General features: G+C 43.4%; 1 protein-coding gene and 1 long non-coding RNA gene across 4 annotated transcripts; both read left to right on the forward strand.

The window, feature by feature from the left end:
* The first annotated feature begins 1,005 nt into the window (after positions 1-1,005).
* On the forward strand, positions 1,006-3,732 carry LOC124038286. Of its 2 annotated transcripts, XR_006839336.1 has the most exons (5): positions 1,006-1,837; positions 1,928-1,993; positions 2,117-2,196; positions 2,278-2,374; positions 2,487-3,732. It is a non-coding gene; the product is annotated as an uncharacterized LOC124038286 (long non-coding RNA). The 2 variants fall into 2 exon arrangements; XR_006839335.1 differs by having other exon boundaries at positions 2,117-2,374.
* Positions 3,733-4,825: 1,093 nt separating this feature from the next.
* LOC124038285 (alpha-actinin-2) lies at positions 4,826-22,065 on the forward strand. Of its 2 annotated transcripts, XM_046353954.1 has the most exons (21): positions 4,826-5,149; positions 8,386-8,500; positions 8,587-8,706; positions 8,915-9,001; positions 9,195-9,282; positions 9,624-9,702; positions 14,180-14,261; positions 14,796-14,881; positions 15,327-15,419; positions 15,608-15,838; positions 16,066-16,213; positions 16,552-16,702; positions 17,488-17,596; positions 18,277-18,417; positions 18,550-18,732; positions 18,855-18,989; positions 19,079-19,258; positions 19,456-19,602; positions 20,318-20,383; positions 20,543-20,701; positions 20,887-22,065. In XM_046353954.1, exons 1-21 carry the CDS (start codon positions 5,018-5,020, stop codon positions 21,043-21,045), a joined length of 2,691 nt encoding a protein of 896 aa, XP_046209910.1. In that variant the 5' UTR covers positions 4,826-5,017; the 3' UTR covers positions 21,046-22,065. The 2 variants fall into 2 exon arrangements, with proteins under 2 accessions (XP_046209910.1, XP_046209911.1); XM_046353955.1 differs by lacking the exons at positions 4,826-5,149; positions 8,386-8,500; positions 8,587-8,706; positions 8,915-9,001; positions 9,624-9,702 and having other exon boundaries at positions 9,264-9,282.
* The last annotated feature ends 416 nt before the right edge of the window (positions 22,066-22,481 follow it).

A 22,481-nucleotide genomic window follows, 5' to 3' on the forward strand; every position in this document is an offset into this window, starting at 1 on the left:
ATAGCAAGGAGAGAATTTGCCTTTTTGACCTAACCAGCACTGTATCATGTCCAATTAATTGTTTTACTGTCTTCACTCCCCCAACAGCAACTTCTAATAAATCAATTTACTGAGACATCACATAGACTAACACTCATCTTAGTTTTGATTTTCAATATGAAGTAATACAGACAGTGTATTGCACTGGGGAGGATGAGTCATTTTATTGGCTGAGAGATTCAATCATGTATCTAATAAAAATGTATGGTGTGTGGAGAACAGATGTCTGAACCCAAGCCTTTGGCCTGGACCTCATCCCGATGCCGTAAACTCAAACTCCAGCCTCCTGGCCTTGAAACCATTGCAACCACAATTGCTACAACTCTCACTACACGCAGTGTATGGCAAATCTATTAAGCAGAGAATCCACCATTTGAATGCTATTGTCTGTGGTTTTACCATTTTTATTTGCACACTGAGGCTTGTGGTGCATGTCCCAGAAAAACGAAAATAATGTTGTGGACCATAAAATTAGAGAACTAACAAATTGTGATGTCTTCATATGATACATGAAAGAAGTCATTGCCATGACACCCAGTCAGAATGGCTGTCTCCCAATTGGAGTGGGCAGTTTATACTACTGGGCCTCGGTGGATGGTGAAAGACTCTCCTCTGGTGCCCCTTAAGTCATCAACCAAGCCTGTGACCTCCAGAATTGTCCCAGGCCACATTATTTTATTTTATTTTTTATTGAACCTTTATTTAACTAGGCAAGACAGTTAAGAACAAATTCTTATTTACAATGATGGCCTTACCAAAAGGCAAACGGCCTGATGTGGGGACGAGGGCTAGGATTCAAAATAAAAAATACTATAAAAATATAGGACAAAACACACATCACTACAAGAGAGTCAACACAGCACTACATAAAGAGAGATCTAAGACAACAACATAGCAAGGCAGCAACACATGACAACATGGTAGCTACACAACATGGCAGCAGGACATCATGGTAGCAGCACAAAACATGGTACACACATTATTGGGTACAGACAGCAGCACAAAGGGCAAGAAGGTAGAGACAACAATGCATTACACGAAGCAGCCACAACTGTCAGTAAGAGTGTCCATGATTAAGTCTTTGAATGAAAGGATGGCTCACATTATGACTGCAAACTGAAAGCTTTGACCTATAGAAAGCTTGAAAAGTAGATAAAGAAACACATTACTTTATTTAGTTACTCCTAAACTTCAGACACTCCCACCACTGTATGCTGAGCTGATTGGAGACTGTCGGGCCGCTTTCTCAAGTCCTTCCTCTTCCTCTCTCAACGCTCCTCCCATCGCTCATCTATCGAATGCAAGTAACGCATTAACCTACTGTAGTTTATATATTTCCTATTCAGCAGTAGCTTGCAGCATGGTTTGTCTAGTTTCTCTCTCTTCTATACTGTTCATCACTAATAACTGCTGTTCTATAGTGACTCTACTGCCCCCCTGTGACAATTTATATACCCTGTATTTGACCTGTTTTCCATGAACCCCTGTGTCCTTCCCCTGTCCCAGTGCTGACAGCATATGAACACCCATCGATTGACCAGATCAACCAGCGGATTGAGGACCTCACAGGACTGGCGATGGACACTGCAGAAGAGTTGCAGGCAACATGTGTTTGTTTGTGTCATTGTTTGGGATTGTTGACGGTTACTTTTCCAAAATTAATGATCTCACGATTCAAATGTTTGTTGCTTTTCAGGTTGCAATCTACGGTTTGGGAGGGCAGTATGAGCCACACTTTGACTTTGGACGTTTTAGTATTGCCCTGCAGCCCTGATTTATAACTGGACACATTATTGCTGTAAGACGTTTTTGGATTACACATAGGATGTGACATTTTTGATTTTCATATTGATCATGTCATGATAACCTAGTCTCTCTCTCTCTACAGAAAGATGAGCCAGATGCCTTGAAAGAGCTGGGAACTGGAAACCGCATAGCAACCTGGCTCTTCTATGTAAGCATCTCTATATGCATGAGACTGCTTCCGTCTTTACCCCCACCCACCTAAAATAAATACATTAGGGAAGATTCCAATAAGATAATAGTGGATGACTAGTTCTTGTTTTCTCGATTCTAGATGAGTGATGTGGCAGTAGGAGGAGCTACAGTTTTCCCAGATGTGGGTGCTGTAGTATGGCCGAAAAACGTGACTAAAAGGTGTATATTTGCGGCCAATGTGTATGAGCGTAGTTACATCATTCCCTGTAACCTCTCTCTGCTGTGTGTGATGTATTACAGGGGACTGCAGTGTTCTGGTACAACCTGTTTCCCAGTGGAGAGGGAGATTACAGTACTAGACACGCAGCCTGCCCAGTACTGGTGGGCAACAAGTGGGGTGAGTTTGTGTATTGAAACCACCTAAATGAATCTCTGTAAGTACTGTAGAAATTTTACCAAACCAGGCTATGGCAGCTAACATATTTCTCTATCCTCCTTGTCAACCTCAGTATCAAACAAATGGATCCATGAACAAGAGCAGGAGTTCAGACGAACCTGTGGCCTGAATGAGACTGCATGATGAAGGGTGAAGGCTTTCCTTCCACACCCCTCCTCCTCTTTCCCGTTGTTCCTCTTGAACCCCGGGACCTGAGAACACTTCTGCTAACACTTCAGTCTATGAAAAGAGGGCCGTGGGCATCCCTCCTCCTCCTCTTCCTCCCTCCCTCATTTGCTCCTTACCCCCACTCTGTTCCCCTCTGAGCCCAGGGTGTTTCGGAGCTTGCAGTTTGGACAGTATTAGTGGTGTTCTGACTGACATGGTGCCCTCAAGGCTGTTGGACATGTCTCAAATGAACATGTTGTGTGTTCATCCTTATGACTTTGTTTGCACTCTTTATGGACTCTGTGCACAGCTCAAATGGTTATTTCAGAGTGAAGGTTCTGGAGATGACTGCAAGTCTAGCTCTGTTCTAGTGTAATTCATATATAGTCTCTGCTCCTCTCTACGTGAATTAGTCCATAATAAGCCATGGACTTTTTTGTCAATCCAGGTCAATGTTCACTCAACGTCTTATGTCAAGTCACTCCAGTTTGTACGAACAAAACTCTTTCACAAACACACCACACACACACAGACATACACTCCAACACTCCCACGTACTGCACAGACAATCTTATCTGATGTTTATCTGTTTATAGCTTGGGGTGTAATTTGTTTATTGTTTTTCTTTATGCAATACTGTCTGGGGGCCTCAAGGAAGAAAGATTATATTTATATCTGATAAAATTCACCCATTTTGTGTTTATGTCCTTTCAAATGTGCAGGAATATTTTTGGAAGTGTGAAATTAATGTTTTCTACAGAAATCAAGTATATTGCTGCCCACCTGAGTGATGTTTTTATTTTTTATTCTCATTTGTTGACCTGGGTACTTTGTAGGCTATTTTCACTCAAATAACTGAAAGAAGTAGGCTTTGATGATTTATAAAAGCATCTCTGGATGTGAGAGATGCTATGTACTCTCTCATGCAAAGAAAATGTGTGTTTAGGGCCTCCCGAGTGGCACTGCATCGCAGTGCTAGCTGTGCCACTAGAGATTCTAGGTTCGAGTCCAGGCTCTGTCGCGGTTGGCTACAGGGATATCATTGCGCACTAGCGACTCCTGTGGCGGGCTGGGCGCAGTTCACGCTGACACGGTCGCCAGGTGTACAGTGTTTCCTCCGACACATTGGTGCGGCTGGCTTCTGGGTTGGCTGGGCATTGTGTCAAGAAGCAGTGCGGTTTGGTTGGGTTGTGTTTGGGAGGACGCACGGCTCTCGACATTCACCTCTCCCGAGTTCGTACAGGAGTTGCAGCGATGAGACAAGACTGTAACTACTATCAATTGGATACCACGAAATTGGGGAGAAAAAAAGGGGTGAAAAATGTGTGTTTACATGAGAGACGTGTTTGTTGTTAGCTGTTGGAATACGGGGCCACGTCAGAACATTGGCCTGCTTGATTGGAAGAGGGGATGCTTTTATGGAACAGTTAGGGAGGAGGCCTCGCTGTGCGTTTGTGAATGATAGAGTGTGTTTGGTTTCATCAGAAATACATATTGTGTGTGTGTGTGTGCATACGCATGTGTGTTAAGTCACTGCTAGGACCTGCTTGCAGAATCACCAGAATCATATTCCTTCCAATGTTGAAGTAACAGTGTCCAAACCTGGGAATAAAATTCCAAGAGCAATGTCTTCTCGTCTTCTCGTCCTAATGACTTCAGTTATGCTGTGGTGTCCTATAGCACCTCTGTGTGTACTCAGATGTGAAAGGACTTATTGTTCCAGAATGTATTTTCACGGATACATTTGAAACTCTGAGTTATCATTACTACAATATAACTATCCATCTTACAATCATACTGATATTTTATTAATGAAACAAATACTTATCCTCCTGCCTGCCTGCCTGCCTGCCTGCCTGCCTGCCTGCCTGCCTGCCTGCCTGCCTGCCTGCCTGCCTGCCTGCCTGCCTGCCTGCCTGCCTGCCTGCCTGCCTGCCTGCCTGCGTGCGTGCGTGCGTGTGTGTGTGTGTGTGTGTGCGTGCGTGCGTGCGCCGCCTGTGTATGTGTGCGTGCGTGCGTGCGTGCGTGGGCGCGCCTGTGTGTGTGTGTGTGTGCGTGCGTGCGTGCGTGCGTGCGTGCGTGCGTGTGTGCGTGTGTGCGTGCGTGCGTGCCTGTGTGTGTGTGCCTGTGTGTGTGTGGCACTCGTGCCCGTGGGTCTGTGAACAATAGAGCAGTGATACAGTAGAGCCCTGATACACAACACGCCTGTCACGTGACCTGTCAGTACTAATTGATATCAGCACTTGTCCGGCTGTGGCAACTGCGGCCAGACAGAACACAGTCAAGCGTGAGTGAGAGAGAGGGAGTGAGCTAGAGAGGGAGAGTGGAAGTTACCCATCTCAGGTCAAGAATTCAATTATCAGAGTCAAAAACACATAAGGATATTGGAAGACAAAAACGCAGTGAATTTGGGGAAATATAAATACTTAGAACGCAATGATGACCCAAATAGAGACGACGGTGCATTATGACAACGGATTCGGAGATGAGGAGGACTACATGATACAGGAGGATGAGTGGGACAGGGACATGTTGCTGGACCCTGCCTGGGAAAAACAGCAAAGAAAGGTAAATCGAGAGAAGATGACGACATGCACATAACCAATTCAACAAATTAACTTTATGCACTGCAGTACTTTACGCACCAGTTTGGGAGTTTACATGACAGCAAATTAAAATTGGTTTGCATTTCCAAATGGTTTGATAATTAAATATTAAGTTATTAATGTTGAGCTCAGACTTCAAATCTTCTCTGGTTCCTGGTATTGGGTTCAGACGGAGCCAGGGGTCTGTCTTGGCTCCAGGGAATATTGACGGACAGATGCGATGGGTACCAGCTAACAATAGCTCAATGAGCGGCTCTCGAACTGCTGCCATTCCACTGATACGCGAGGAATGTGAAACTGTCAACAGATGCTTCTTAACACACGATGACGTGCTTGGGATTAGAATGGATGCTATATCTAATTTTAACCTCGAGACCAAAAGGCAGTATAGTGGGTTAATCAAATGTCCTTGCTGTGGAATTAATTTGTTTATAGAAACCACAAAATACTGTACCAAGCATCTGAATATAGGACCCCAACTCAGGCATCTGTCAACTGGTTTAATACAGAAGGAGGTTACAGTATGTCTTCCTTCAGAAATGCTCACACTTTATTGTCATGGAAGAGGTTGAACAGTGTCTCAACTATCTTCATTTAACAAGGCAAAGCAAATATTTTTTTGTGGGTATTTTAGGTACATGCTAATTAAGACCTATAGGCCTACTGGGTGCCTTCTGCATGGTATAAGCATGGTATAGTTGGATAGCAGTGTTGACCACGTGATATTTTTTTGCAGTTCTCAGTAACTTATTTGGCATCTTAATTAAGGCTCGTTATTAGTTTTTCCTCCACTTTAATCCTATTACCCAGTAAGAGCCACCAGGGACGACAGGGCTGCCCTTGAATGAGACCTGCTGGCACACTGAACTGTCCTTACCTTTGTACACTAACTTGCCAATTAGGCTACCATGTTCTAGCACAGGCTAGGTGTGCCACCCGACTGTACCAGGTGCCAACTGATTCAGCCGAGGCAAATTAGGCATGGTTCTTCGAACCAAGAGTGAAAATAATGAATAAACAGCCTTCAACCAGTTCATAGGTTTGAACACCTCCTTCAATAACAGGATTGGTCCCTATTGGACATGGTTCATGAATATATTTATCTCTGGATGTTAGGGCTGTTGGAGGGAGGAATGATGTTGGGGGGGTTAGGTCTGGAGGACTAGCCATGTTGAACGAGGGGGCAGCAGTCCAATGTCACATACACTTTGGTCTGTTTTGTCATGCTGCGTCCTTTGTTCCAAAGCCTCTAATATTCCTAATTTAGACAGGCATTCCACCGGGCAACCTCTCCAGGCGGGTGGCGTTAACCCACAGCCCTCTGGGGGACCAGGCAATGTACTATAAGAACTTAAGGTTCTTAAGGGCCAGAGGATCACTCCCCCAGTCATGCTGTGTGGACTGGAATGGCTTGAAAATACATGTCTCTGAAGCATACAAACATTCTCTGTGTTTATGCACAGTACAGCCAACACTGTGTAGATGAATGCTGGAAGCAGATTGACAGATCACATTCCTGATTGGATGTAAGGAGTCTAATTGAGGCTGATCCAGTAAGGCATTTTGAGAAGAGATGTTCAATGTATCCCATTCAGTAAACTGTAGATCGCTCTCAGTTTGTGACACGTGCAAGAATTGACACATTTGAGGATTTCAATTAAGGCCCATAGCCCGTTTTAGCCTTTGCCCTTTCGGTATTCACATACAGTATCTGGAAAGACTGGATAGATAGTGAAAGAAATATGGCTACAGTTCCACTTATCCTTTTTGATTATCAGATACTTGTATTCATTTTAGTAAAAGTGTGGCTTTTTATTTTCGAAGAGAAACACATAAGAGAAGAATGCACTGTATGCATGTGACATTTTCCTATCATTTTGAAATTCAGTTCAAATGTTTTCTTCCTGTCTCTTATCACTAGAGCCATCAGAGCAGGCTACATCTAACACCTTATATCATCAGCAGTGGTGTAAAGTACTTAAGTAAAAATACTTTTAAGTACTACTTAAGTAGTTTTTGGGGGATGTGTACTTTACTCTACTATTTATATTTTTGCCAACTTCTACTTCACTACATTCTGAAATAAAATAATGTACTTTTTACTCCATACATTTTCTGTACTACCCAAAAGTACTATTTACATTTTGACAGGAAAATGGTCCAATTCACACATTTATTAAGAGAACGTCCCTGGTCATCCCTACTGCATCTGATCTGCGGAACTCACGAAACACAATTGCTTCGTCTGTAATTTAATACTGAGTGTGACCTTGGCAATTCGTAAATAAAAAAACAACAAGAAAATGGTGTTGTCTGGTTTATTTAATATAAGGAATTTGAAATGATTTATACTTTTACTTTTGATACTTAAGTACATTTTAGCAATTACTTTTACTTTTGATACTTAAAGTATATTCAAAACCAAATAATTTTAGACTTTTACTCAAGTAGTATTTTACTCAGTGACATTCACTTTTACTTTAATCATTTTCTATTAAGGTATATTTACTTTTACTCAAGTATGACAATTGAGTGCTTTTTCCACCACTGATCATCAGGAATGTGAGCTGGGATCTTCTCAAAGCTTTTATCTATACAGTGTTGATTGCCTCTGGGCTCTGTGTGCTATGGTGAGATCGAGTGACTTAATATAAGCAGGAGAGAGTTGTAATATTTAAGTCATGCATAAGGATACAGTAGAAAGCATGAGCGTTATCGGAGAACAAATGATGTAATCCTTTATCCTTTATAGGCAGTAGGTTGGTTGGAGGGAAGGTGAAATTTGAAACCTAGGGGTTTGCTGACCCTCGACAAATAGGTTAATCTCAATATGTGGCACTTGCCATAGGGACCACAGTCAGCACAATTGATGGCCAGTCATGCTAAACTGTTATCTTATAGTATGTTACAACCAAGCGATACACTTACGGTAGCTACCTTCATAATGTATAGATGGCAAACACTTTCAACTGGGAAGGGTAAATTGGAAAATTATGTAAAATGGACTGTAAAGTTTTAAAACATTGTGGAACATTCTACCTTTGATGAATAAGACCCGTGATGGAAAACTCAATCAATGTTCTCTGATTAGCTCACAGAAAGTCTCTCTACCATCAATGCTCAAACCCATCCTAAGGTATGTGAAATTTACATTGTCCTATTTGTATTTTACTCACCAAAATATCATTTTATTTGTAGACCTTCACAGCTTGGTGTAATTCCCACCTGCGGAAAGCAGAAACACAGATAGAGAACATTGAGGACGACTTCAGGAATGGCCTCAAACTCATGCTTCTCTTGGAAATTATTTCAGGTACTGTTTGTTGACTAAATAGTTGATAGTTGAATACATTGATTGGTACTCACAGAGAGTGTAATGCTGTTTGCTCCTTCCCTCAGGTGAGAGGTTACCTAAGCCTGACAGAGGGAAGATGCGTTTTCACAAGATTGCCAATGTCAACAAAGCCCTAGACTTCATCACCAGCAAGGGAGTGAAACTCGTCTCTATTGGAGCTGAAGGTGATATTTCATTTGGCCTGTACTTTACCTGTTGGCAGCTCAGTATCTTTTGATTCATTTGAATAATCAATTATCTAATTCACTGAAGCAGGTCTTATTCATCAAAGGTAGAGTGTTCCACAATGTTTTAAAACTTGACAGTCCATTTTACATGAACTTTTACAATTATGTGATGAATCTGATGGTAGTTGGATTTTCTTCTCTTCAGAAATTGTGGATGGTAACGTTAAGATGACTCTGGGAATGATATGGACCATCATCCTCCGCTTTGCCATCCAGGACATCTCTGTAGAAGGTAATATAGGACAATTGTAACAGAATAGCGTACTTGAGGAAAAAAAACCTGCCTTTGTTATTATTGTATAATAAGTTATGTCCTGCATATGGATTCCCAGTGTTTTTATACTGCAGCTACCTTCCTGGTTTAATGAAATAGAGATCTCACTGGGGAATATTGCTGTTGAACATATATTTCTCTCTCCTTTCAGAAACCTCTGCAAAGGAAGGCCTTCTCTTGTGGTGCCAGAGAAAGACTGCCCCCTACAGAAATGTCAATGTCCAGAACTTCCACATTAGGTGAGAACACTCTTGAGTCTTTTCCTAACCCTTTAGAGTCCAAGCACTGTCTACCCCGGGTTGATGGTGTTCTACTTAGCTATATGGAATTGTTTTAAGAAGGTCATACCAAGGATCATTTTGTTATTTTGATTTTGAATGTTAAGACTCCTTGAAGTTGCCTAATATGCATTTTTCTATTTTATTATTTTCTATACTAATGCGTTAGTACTAAGTAATAAGAGATGTAAAGCCTGCACACACTATAGTTCTCTAGGACCAGTGTTGGTGACCTCTGCTTTACTCAGTTATCATGCCAATCTGACCTCTGACCTGGTTCTCTCTGCTGCCTGCTGGTGAAGCTGGAAGGACGGACTGGCCTTCTGCGCCCTGATTCACAGACACAGACCTGATCTTATCGACTATGCTAAGCTCAACAAGGTCTCTCATGTGTCCCAATCACTAACCGTGATGGTGTCTGGTGCCTCCCACATACTAACATAGAAGGGTTCCCTATGTCCATAATATTAACCTAAGTCTTTCCCACAGTGTGGATTAATAGAACGTTATGATGTGGGTGGGTTGACTTTTGAGAAGCAGAAATAAGAGAGTGTTTCATTATGTGTAACTCAGGGGTTCTCAAACTCTTTGGGGCCGGGGACACCTTTTGTGTTAGCCAATTCATCAGGTACTCCCTCATGTTCAGAACACAGCTCGAGTGTGTTTAAAATGGCCAACAAGGACTTTTACACTACATGGCTGGACAAACCAATTCTCAGGCCCGGGAAATACAATTTAAAAGTCCTGCCTTTTGGCATTGGAGAGAAAATGTTGCAGTTTTCAAGCTAATTTCCTGCAATTCTACACATTTTGTCTAAGGCAGAGATATTTTTCGTTGTTGCAGCTTTAAAGCTAATATCCTTCAATTCTACACATTTTGCCATGAGGCAGAGAGAAAACTGTGCATTTTTAAAGATTCAATTACAGTACATTTATGTCCACCAAAAATTTGCGGGGGTGATAGTATTGAGTTAAAAAAATTGATAATTGGTGTGGTACTGTGGATACCAATATCTTATTATCTTAACTTATTCTATGGATCCCTTTGCCCCCAAAAATGAAATGAACCCCTGATTTAACTCACCCAATCTATTCCTTACTGATTTCTGCATTCACTGTTTTAATGACATGCTCACCTGAATGACCCACTATTGTATAAAGCTGGAAGGAAGGTTTAGCCTTTTGTGCCCTGATACATAAACACAGGCCAGATCTAATCAACTATCAAAATCTGAAGGTATCATATGTGTAGATACAGCAGTGTTTGAAATCTCATAAAAGTAGACTTTGTTGTGTGTAGAATTGTGTGTGCAATGTGTAGTAGTAAGGCTCTGGAGCAGCATGTGTGCATGCTGTGTCTGTGTGGAGTCTGGCGTCGCTAGGGCAATGGGCCTGCCTGCTCTGCTTGGAGAAGAGGGCTGAGGAGCAGACCAAGGGACAGAGAACAGAGAGAATAAAAAATGCAAGGAAATCAAGATAGCAGTCACAGCTGTACAGATAACTAATCCAAAGCACTCTATGATGTCTAGCAAGTCATACCAAATACACAGCTGAAATCACCATCTCCCACATTCTCCCTTTGTGCTATTTACAATCAAACACGTGACTGGCTCGACTGTTCTGAGAAACTATGGTAATCTTCATAATGTAAAATAATGTTACAGGTGAAGTTCCTCTGCGTCCACATCACTGAGAACCTGACATGGTCCCTCAACAACACCACTCTGGTGAAGAAGGTGCAACGGTGCCTCTACGTCCTCAGGTGTTTGAAGAAATTTGGCATGTCCCTCCGGACACTCTCCAATTTCTACCATTGCTCCATTGAGAGCATCCTGACTGGCTACCTCACGGCCTGGTACGGAAACTGCTCCGCTTTTGACTGCAAAGCCCTTCAGCGGGTGGTGAAGATCACTGGGGCCATGCTCCCACCCATACAGTACATTTAGTTCAAGGCTCGTAACATCATCAAGGACCCCACACATCCCAGCCACGGACGGTTCTCTCCTTTACCGTCTGGCAAATAGTATCAGAACATCGGATCTCAAACCAGGCTCAGAGACAGCTTTTACCAACAAGCCATCAGACTGCTGAACCGGGACTGACCACCTCCACACCTTGCACTGACTTTTAGTGCACATGCACTCGCTCACACATTCGCTCACACACACTTGTACATATGTATAAACATATGCATAAACACATACACACACACACTAACAACATCTCACGGTCTTACTTCAATATTCAACGTTTGTCCAGGGAGGGATAAATAACTAGGATAAACATCCTGCAGGATCATATTCTAAAACATCATGAGAGTACGACCCTACTGCACACAGGAAGTAGCGCAGGTCCTAATCCAGGCACTTGTCATCTCCCATCTGGAGTACTGCAACTCGCTGTTGGCTGGGCTGCCGGCTTGTGCCATCAAACCCCTGCATCTTATCCAAAATGCTGCAGACCGCCTGGTTTTCAACCTTCCTAAGTTCTCACATGCCACCCTTCTCCTACATACACTCCACTGGCTTCCAGTCGAAGCTCGCATCCACTACAAGACCATGATTCTTGCCTACGGATCAGCAACCTACCTTCAGACTATGCTCAAACCCTACACCTAAACCCGAGCACTGTGTTTTGCAACTCTGGACTCTTGGCCCTCCTACTCCTACAGGAGAGTTGCTCCCGCTAAGCCCAGTACAAGGTCTTCTCTGTCCTGGCACCCCAATGGTGGAACCAGCTTCCCCCGGAAGCTAGGACAGAGTCCCTGCCCATCTTCCAAAAGCACTTGAAACGCTACCTCTTTGACGAGTATCTTAAATAATCTCCTCCTCATCTCGGCTATTTCCAAATACCTTGGTATATGGTATACACAGTATACCACCCAAGCCTAGTACACACTGGGGAATTACATATATTTATTTATTTCATTTATTAGTGTGCTTTAATTGCTCTTATGCAAGCTTTTATAGAACTGGCAGCAGATCTGCTCAAAGTTGAATTAGAATAACCATAGACCACTTAAACTGGTACAAAAATTCTACTCACGGGTGGCCAAAAATAACTTACTGAAAGCCACACCCTCATTAAACCACGCCTCCTACTTAACGAGGCCCACCATTATAATGCATAAATCCTGTCAGTAAGATGGCACAGGTGGATTCGATTCATCATTGTATCTAATGTTGGGTACAAATATCTACCTTTCTTCAATACATTTTAAATGTGTACCTTTTCTGCTCAGCAAATGTACAGATCAGTACCATCAATAATCATTAGTGGACCCTTGGGGGTACATAAAATAGGTTTGTGTCCTGGGAAACAGAAATGTACCCTAACTGCCTCCCGGGTGGAGCAGTGGTTAAGGGTGCTGTACTGCAGCGCCAGCTGTGCCATCAGAGACTCTGGGTTCGCACCCAGGTTCTGTTTGTAACAGGCCGCGACCGGGAGGTCCGTGGGGCGACGCACGATTGGCCTAGCGTCGTCCGGGTTAGGGAGGGCTTGGGCGGTAGGGATGTCCTTGTCTCATCGCGCACCAGCGACTCCTGTGGCGGGCAGTGCGCGCTAACCAAGGTTGCCAGGTGAACAGTGTTTCCTCTGACTCATTGGTGCAGCTGGCTTCCGGGTTGGATGCACGCTGTGTTAATTAAAAAGCATTGCGGCTTGGTTGGATTGTGTATCGGAGGGCGCATGACTTTCAACCTTCGTCTCTCCCGAGCCCGTACGGGAGTTGTAGCAATGAGACAAATAGTAGCTACTAAAACAATTGGATACCATGATATTGAGGAGAAAACGGGATAAAAAATAAATCAATAAAAAAAATGTACCCTGTACGTATTTTTGGGAGAATATGTGATGATTGTAACTTTAAAGAGTAGACTACTACAGTGTGGAATATACAGATTTGTGTCCTTCCACCGTGTTACCTGTGGCCTTTATAATACCGAATTACATTTACAGTACATATCCATCCTTGTTAATCTAAAAAAAAGTAACATAGTCCATTATGGTTTTCCCAGGAGGCGGAACTGACTTAGCCCTGACTGTGAATAGATGAAGAAATATGAGCCACATCCCAATAGAGCCCAGGGTTTACCTCAGCTGTGGTGGGCAGATACCTCTAAATCAGGCAGCTCTTTATAGGGCAATCACTATAACCACTGTTGTTTGGGAATACACATAACAATGGATAGATCTGGGCAACCCAAACCATTCATAATGTTGTTTAATACAGAAAAGAGCCAGTTTTAGTAGAGGTGTCCCCCCCCCTCTCTCATACATATGCACGTGGACACATACACACACACCTCTGCTCCCCCCACCCCCAAACACTCCCATGCGTGCATTGGACCCAGACAGGCCCTGTCAGCTGTCATGTCTGGCTCCAGGTGAGTGGGCTCAGTAAGCCATGAGTGTTAGCTTGCAGAAATGGCTCCATGTGGGGAACAGGCCCATGGGTATCTGCCCCCCCTGGATCCCTGCAGCTGCCACTGTCCTGTAACAGGCTTTTCCCCCTCAGCCGGCATCAGTGGAACAGACTTAGGACAATAGTAGCAGCATGAGCCCTCTCCTCCCACTAAACAAACTGACTCACCCTACCCCATTAGTGAGGAGACACTTACTGACTGTCTGTCACCTGTTTGGTTAATACATCACTGGGTGCAGGACAGTTTGTAATCTGGGTTCAAATACTGTACATGTGCACGTTTTTTTTCATGTTAAATGTAAATGAAAACATGACTGTATCTTAGTTTGAAAAAGTGTAATGGTGTTAAGGTGGCGTTGAAAGACAGCTATATGCTAACTGCTATGTAACAATATAATTGGAATGTATGTTTCTATAATACTGACTCTTTTCTAGGATGATCCTATGGGGAACCTGAACCTGGCCTTTGAAATAGCAGAGAAGCACCTGGATATTCCTAAGATGCTGGACGCAGAAGGTAATGTCTACTAAGGAAACAACGTTTGAATTCGGCATAAGCTATAGGGATCTTGTTTTGCTCAATATGAAAACATGAACCATCTTATTTGGTACTGTAATGGTGGGAGTCAGACTATGGGTTTTGTTGCAGGATTGTCTGGAGGACATTGCCAGGATGATTGTCTGTACTTGTATGAACGTTGTAATGATAAAGTCCTATGTGCTTGGTATCCCACAGATTTGATAAGTGCAGCAAGGCCAGACAACAGGACTGTTATGACCTATATGTCCAGTTTGTATCACACATTTGCAATGGTACAGAAGGTGAGGTCACATTGGTCAAGCTTTAGGTCCTTGTTTAGACCCCTTGGCCATAGACCGACCCACTTTCCTTCCAGGATAGCCCTGGGCTAAGACGTTCAGGTGTGGAGTCTCTATCAATGGTCCTTTTCCTCTGTCGGTGCTCTTGTGTTTCCTGTTTCCACCTTGAGTGTCTTCCTCCTTCTCTACTTGTTGTCCGTCACCCTCTTCTGTCCCTCCGTCCACACTGTAGACATCATCAACACTCCTAAGCCTGATGAGAGAGCTATCATGACCTATGTTTCCTGCTTCTATCATGCTTTTGCTGGAGCTGAGCAGGTATACAGCTTGCCCCATGAACAATTTGAATCGAGTTTGTGAATGCAATATGTTTTATGTACAATATCCCCAAATCATTTGATGATGGTTACCATGTGTCAATCATTCCACTTAAAATAAGCACATGATAATCCAATCATTCAAATGTTCTAAGGTCTTATTTAACCATCACTACCAAAAACACATATACTGGTCTGTTCTCTTCGCTAGCCTGAAAGTTGTTTGACATCATACTAAGTTGGTCAATTGTGAGTTTGACATTGACATGCATGTTTTTGAAACGACACACACAGATTGCTTTAAATGTATGACTTAGATGGAGTGCATGTTGGTGGGGTGGGGGGGGGTAATTGTATGAGGAATTGCATTAGATATGTGACAACACCCTCACCTCACCTCTCTTTCCTCCCTGACCTCATTTCTCCATCCTCCCTCCCCTTGGTAGGCTGAGACAGCAGCCAACAGGATCTGTAAAGTGCTGGATGTGAACCAGGAGAATGAGAAACTTATGGAGGAATACGAGAGGCTGGCCAGCGAGGTAAAGCATACTTTTGGACATATGCTCTCATATTGGTGAACTCTCTTAGGGACATACTTCTACCCCACTTGGAAATGTCCAAGTATTCAAATCAAATTCAAAGTCCAATTCAACTTAATTGATTTGAGAGGAATAACAACACACAAACCCCATAGCTCCACTCCATCATTACCCTCTGTATTCCGTAGCTACTGGAGTGGATCCGCCGGACCACCCCATGGCTAGAGAACAGGGCCGCAGAGAAGACCATGGTTGAGATGCAGAGGAAGCTGGAGGATTTCAGGGACTACCGCCGCATGCACAAGCCCCCCAAGGTGCAGGAGAAGTGTCAGCTGGAGATCAGCTTCAATACCTTGCAGACCAAGCTGCGCATAAGCAACCGGCCTGCTTTTATGCCTTCTGAAGGAAAGATGGTATCTGTAAGTGTTAACACCCAACATTCAATGATGAATCATATAAACCTGATGAAACACAAGCCACCAGTCACAGTACAGTAGCTATAGATAGCTATGGATATAGGTAATCCAAAAGACCAAGGTAAAGACCAAGGCACTCTTACCAGAATGTTGATAAAGTTATAAAGCTATTTTAATCGTATATCAACTGAGCGTGATGAGCGTGTCTTTGTGTCTCCATGTTGCTGTAGGACATAGCCAGTGCATGGCAGGGGCTGGAGGGGGCTGAGAAAGGTTATGAGGAGTGGCTTCTGACCGAGATCCGCAGGCTGGAGAGACTGGACCACCTGGCTGAAAAGTTTTGCCAGAAAGCCACCACCCATGAGACCTGGGCTAGTGGTCAGTCTGGGCTATTATTGTCTGTCTGTGCAGTGTTTACTTATGTCTCTGGTATGTCTAGAGTTTGACCTTTGAATGTAAGTGATTAGCTCCAAATCCTTTGAGATTTTTCAATGGGAAAATGTCAGAGTGAATCTTCAGCATTTGTTTTGACTAACGGGAGATTCATGGCCATTGCTCTCGCTTTCTCTGTCTCTCTCTCTTTCTATCTCAATCCAATTCAAGGGGCTTTATTGGCATGGGAAACATGTTAACATTGCCAAAGCAAGTGAAGTAGATAATATACAAAAGTGAAATACACAATCATTTCTCTATCTCGCTCTCTCTCTGTGACCAAGGTAAAGAGCTGATTCTATCTCAGAAGGACTACGAGACTGCCACCCTGACGGAGGTGCGGGCGTTGCTAAGGAAACATGAGGCATTTGAGAGTGACCTGGCTGCTCACCAGGACAGGGTGGAGCAGATCGCTGCCATCGCACAGGAGCTCAAGTGCGGACTTTTCTTCTAACCCTCACTCCTAACCATCATCCCTACCAAATCCTATTCCTAATATCATGGCTTTGACAAGTAATACAATCTGCATTCTACTTAAAGGAAAATTCCACCCAAAAACCAGTCCATTGTTGATATAGTTTCCAAATGTTTTGCATGTAAGCAATCAAGTTTTTAAGATATAGAACTTTCAAAATACATAAATATGGTATGATGCCTTTATCTGTGATTAGGTGTGGCAACAAATACATTTTAAGTTATGTTATTGGCCATCTCCATTTTGTTCATTTTCATCAATTTTGTACATTTCTACATTTCCTGAACTAATTTCCACACTGTACCACATTTGTTTTGTCTTTGTGTGCCTCTATTTCGTCAATAAGTCACTTTTCCTTCATACGAATACTTATTCTCCTCTGTGACCATGTTTTTTCAATGGATTCACTTGCAGTTTTTATTTCAGTGGAGTATATTGCAATCGAATGATTTCCGGGGGTCTCTACTTGGCAAGCTTGTTCTCTCTAAGTTGTTGACTTGGTCTGCTAGCAAGTTAGCTAGCAGTTGTCAGCTGTTAACAGTTTCTTACTGGCAATAAAAATGTATGATTGACATTGTCATTGCTAAATTATTTAATGTAACAAATACAATTTTTAAATACTGTTAGAGAAGGTACAGTAAAAAATCCAAACTGGTCCATGCATCAATACCAGTATTATGTTAGTAAAACACAGTACACTTCCCAGCCCTAGATTGACCTGTATGTTTCATGTGGTGTTGTGCAGTGAGCTGGACTATCATGGTGTGGCTTCTGTCAACAAGAGGTGTCAGAGCATCTGTGATCTGTGGGATCAACTTGGTACATTGACCCAGAAGAGGAGAGAGGCTTTGGAGGTGAGTGGAGGGGGTTGAGGTTAGGGACATGACATGCTATGTTCTCAGCTAAACTGCGCTAAACCCAGTGAAAAGCAAGCCGGCACAGTACATCTCGGTAGTGTGAAAAGAGAACCAGTTCCATCAATCCAGTTGAGAACGGAGGAGGTAAAGCAGTGAATGACGTAACCTTGGGTTGGGGTGGAGTGTTCACAGGTCAGCTTAATCCATAATAAAGTTACATCTCATGTATTTTCTATTGCGATAGCTTGGGATTGGGTCTTGGGAATGAAGACACAGCTGATTATTGGTTGCCCACTATGTCTTCTGACCGAGATAAGGGGATGAACTAAAGGCACAATCATGTAGATTTGGCTGTCTGTACAGTATCCGGCTGGCAGGATGCCCACAGTCCCCTTCCTCTGAGCCCCTCTGATCCATACTGTACGCTCATGACCTGCAAATGTGTCAAGACCTTTATCCAGGCCTGGGATTAGGGTGACTGACATGGACTGCTGTCTGCCACCTGCCCCTGCCCAAAGGGAGTGGTCTAATCCATGCAGACCATCTTGCCAAACTCAGGGGTCAATTGGGTCACGTCAATGTGATGCATCCTGGGATTAGCATCCCAAACAGGTGAAGCAATATTAATGGATTGTCAATGAGATGAATGGCACAGTTCTATCGCTCCTGTTTTCCAGAGGACAGAGAAGCTGCTGGAAACCATTGATCAGTTGTTCCTGGAGTTTGCCAAGAGATCAGCACCTTTCAACAACTGGATGGAAGGGGCTATGGAGGATCTGCAGGATATGTTTATTGTACACACGATCGATGAGGTCCAGGTACGTAATACTCGCTGTTACAATTTAATCATCCTACCGTTGTTACAAATGTTGCAGCCATGTAATTTTGGTTCAGTGCCCAAAGTACTTGCTTACGTACACTGCAACCTCTCCTCTCCTTCTCCCCTGCAGAGCCTGATCTCTGCCCATGAGCAGTTCAAGGCCACCCTCCCAGAGGCAGACGGAGAGAGACAGGCCATCCTGGGGATCCACAACGAGGTGCAGAAGATTTCCCAGAGCTACGGCATCAAGGCCAACCTCCTCAACCTCTACAGCACCATCACCACAGAGGAGCTCCTCGCCAAGTGGGACAAGGTACAACCTCGAAAATGTACATATATAAACTTGAGACACACATGCACACATATTCACGCATGCACATACACAGCCAATTTCTGTCAGATTGATGTATGCGTTGTTGCCATGTTTCTGACCAGGTGAAGAAGCTCGTTCCCCAGAGAGAAGGCTCCCTCCAGGAGGAGCTAGCCCGGCAGCATACTAATGAAAGGTTGAGACGGCTGTTTGCTACCCAGGCTAATCTCATAGGACCCTGGATACAGACAAGGATGGAGGTCAGAGAGTCAGCCATCAGTTTAGTGTCTAAAGGTACCCTTGGATCCGGAACAAAAACCTGGTTTGCTAATTTGTTTGGTTCTGACAGGAGATTGGGCACTGCTCCCTGGAGGTGGGCGGTACATTGGAGGACCAGATGACCCAGCTGAAGCAGTTTGAGCACATCATCGTTACCTACAAGCCCAACATCGACAAGCTGGAGGGAGACCACCAGCACATCCAGGAGTCCCTGGTGTTTGACAACAAGCATACCAACTACACCATGGAGGTACTGCAGAGCAGTACAGAGAGCACAGAGAGACGGTCTCTACATGCGGTCTATATAGATTAGATGTGGTCATGGGGATAATGATGATGGATGTCATCGAGATCCCAAAGTGCATTGTTGGAATACATTGTTGACAGCTGATTAATCTGTCTGTCTGTGTCTATATCTGTCGGTGTGTTTAATCGTCATGGTAAAAGCACATCCGTGTGGGCTGGGAGCTCCTCCTCACCACCATCGCCCGTACCATCAACGAGATCGAGACCCAGATCCTGACCCGCGACGCCAAGGGCATCAGCCAGGAACAGATGCACGAGTTCCGCTCCTCCTTCAACCATTTTGACCGGGTATAGTACTCTATCCACACCCTGGACTCCCTGTTCTCAGTCTCATATAATAACACTTAACCTGAATGGCATGTTAAGTAGCATAATGCCACTGACAATTGTTTGTTTTTTACTGTCATGCCTATCTTATTCAGAAGCTGCGTAAGGAAACGGGTAATATGTTGTTGTTGATACTGTAATAGAATGGTCACTGCTTTGTGGCCTTGGTTGTTTAGACAGTTAGTGTGTGTGTGACACCTCTGAGTGAACTCTAACACCTGGTCCCAGGAGAACACAGGAATACTGTGAGGAGATCAAGACCTGTCTGATCAGCCTTGGTCATGTGGGCAATGAACATCAGGTACTCACCCCTACTGACCTCTAACCTTTCATGATTCCTGACTGACTCTCATTGATGACTTAGGCTTCTTCCATCCTTCTAGAACAGACCAAATCAGCTGCTACCTCACATGTTTCCCAGTTCTATCTATTTTTCAATAGTGGGCTCTAAATAATACACTACATTATGGCTATGTTGGCGGTAGCAGCTTTCGTCTGTGGTTGTGTGTATGTGTCCATGTTTCTGATGTTAGCTTTGATCTTCTCCCCTACCGGATCGCCACTGCTCTACCATCCACCTTCTCTTGGTCTCCCTCCCTCCTCTCTATCTCATCCGCTCCCTGTGCGGTGACCTACTCCCAACCTCCACCCTATGCCACTTGACCTCCGACTACAGAAGAAACACGGGGCGATGGACACTGATGACTTTAGGGCCTGTCTGATCTCCATGGGTTATGATTTGGTAGGGGTCTCAATGTTCTCATGCAGAATTACAGTATGCAAATAATGGATACTAACACCAAGAGGTATTGATAATATTCTATGTGTAATAGCGAACAAAGATATCAGTGCTCTTGTCTCTGATCTCGCACTACTATCTCTGTCTCTCTCTGTCTGTCAGGGTGAAGTGGAATTTGCCCGTATCATGATGCTGGTTGACCCCAGTGCCACTGGCATGGTCTCTTTTCAATCATTTATCGATTTTATGACCAGAGAAACCGCTGACACGGACACCGCCGAGCAGGTTGTGGCATCCTTCAGGATCCTGGCAGCCGATAAGGTGTGTGTGTGTGAGAGAAAGTGAACGGGAGTGTGACAATTGTGTGGAACATGTCAATCACACAGATGGAGCAGATTCAGTACAATGGTCAACACGCATATTATTCTGTCAGATCATTAATATTTGCTAAAGCGGATTTACCTACATGAGCCCGTGTTCTCTCTGTTTTTCTCCCGACTCCACAGCCCTACATCCTGGTTGAGGAGCTGAGGAGGGAGCTCCCCCCTGACCAGGCAGAGTACTGCATCTTGAGGATGCCCTGCTACAGTGGCCCAGGGGCATCCGCAGGGGCGCTAGACTACACCGCCTTCTCCACTGCCCTCTATGGAGAGAGTGACCTCTAACCCTGCAAGATGATGCCCAAAAGTGACCTCTTGACCACACCCAATACGTCTGGATGAAATTCCCTTTAACCAAACACAGAAATGAGAGGTGGTTACCTATGTTAGACTCACAATAGGTAGATACAGTACATTTAGCTACTTATTGTAACACAATAGTTTCCCACATATGAGTTCTGCGGTGAAGTGAAGACAGAATAACAGTTTTTCTTATCTGCTTTCAGGAGTAACATGATCATATAAGCTACAATAGTTCGATATAATATGTTTATTGACCACAGTAATAGCGGCAGTTGGATATGTAGCTAGAACAGAAAAATAGCAGGCTAATAGTCAGCATTTTCTCCTCATCTTCTTTCAGTGCCCTATTAGGAACTACTGTAGGAGTTCTAACTGGGAATAAGACAAAAACATTGAAGTTAGATGTTGAACTGATGCTGGTTTCCAGTGGGATGTTGTTTATGTAACCAAAATGTACTTGTGGTAAAATCATAGCTCATGTTTCCTGCTCCATGCAAACTTTTCTCGCATCACATTTGACCCTATATATATATAAAGAACAGTTATAGGCTATGATTGATTGATAAAATAACAGGTTGAACAGTTAACAAACAATGTACAGTATAATTCTCACACCCAAAGCTAAGAGAAATCATTGTTACATTTTCTTATTTGAGAACATAAGGAGCTTGGAACAACGTTGCCTCTGTGATGATATTGCTTATTTCCTTAAATCCTCTGAGATTCCTACATACTTTGAATCAAACCTCAAAGAGGGTGAAGCCTGTCTCTCAGCCTGCCCCCTGTTAAGCAGTTTGGATTTCCCATTTGAAGACAGGGAGGGAGAAGAGAATCCATGTACTATTCAATCCAAAGAAACAAAAAGAAACGTTTGACCGTTTGAGAGACTGTTGACAGTAAACTTTGTAGTTTCAAGTGATTTGATTATTCAATAAACCCTCTTGCTGATCATCACTGAGGTTTATTTTTCTTTACATAATAAAAGAGTGCAGTTAAATACAACATTGTGTTTTTCTATACTTTAGGCCTAATCTGTAAAAGCTATATTTCCTTTCATTGAAGTTGATTAAAGTTGGCTATATGAAAGTTAAAATGACAGTCACAATTCAAACATGGATATAATCAAATAAAAATGATCTGCAAAATCTGATGTGAATATCCTACATTTGATAAGATTGGCAGGGCAAGGGCTCTCAATGGTAGCATTCTTACAGTCAAAGGCTACTGTATGAGTGTGATTATGAGCCCAGAGAGGCTATATTGAGCCGTTTTGTGCCAAAATGTAGGACAAAAGTGGGGATAACGTAGCCTAGTTACCTGACACCACCTCTTTAAATGTAGTAGGCATATATTCCACAAGCATAAACTTCCTGACAAAGAGGGGTATTTATTTAGTCAGTTCCCACTAATCACTGACA

Source organism: Oncorhynchus gorbuscha, linkage group LG06 (genome assembly GCF_021184085.1).
Source record: "Oncorhynchus gorbuscha isolate QuinsamMale2020 ecotype Even-year linkage group LG06, OgorEven_v1.0, whole genome shotgun sequence".
Taxonomy (NCBI): Eukaryota; Metazoa; Chordata; class Actinopteri; order Salmoniformes; family Salmonidae; genus Oncorhynchus; species Oncorhynchus gorbuscha.

What these genes read in the sequence shown, in the direction of transcription:
- LOC124038285 (XM_046353954.1), top strand. Translation starts at nt 5,018, where the DNA reads ATGATGACCCAAATAGAGACGACGGTGCATTATGACAACGGATTCGGA. An exon ending in TCTCTTGGAAATTATTTCAG is followed by an intron (nt 8,501 to 8,586) that starts GTACTGTTTGTT and finishes TCCTTCCCTCAG; the next exon opens with GTGAGAGGTTACCTAAGCCT. An exon ending in TCTCCATGGGTTATGATTTG is followed by an intron (nt 20,384 to 20,542) that starts GTAGGGGTCTCA and finishes TCTGTCTGTCAG; the next exon opens with GGTGAAGTGGAATTTGCCCG.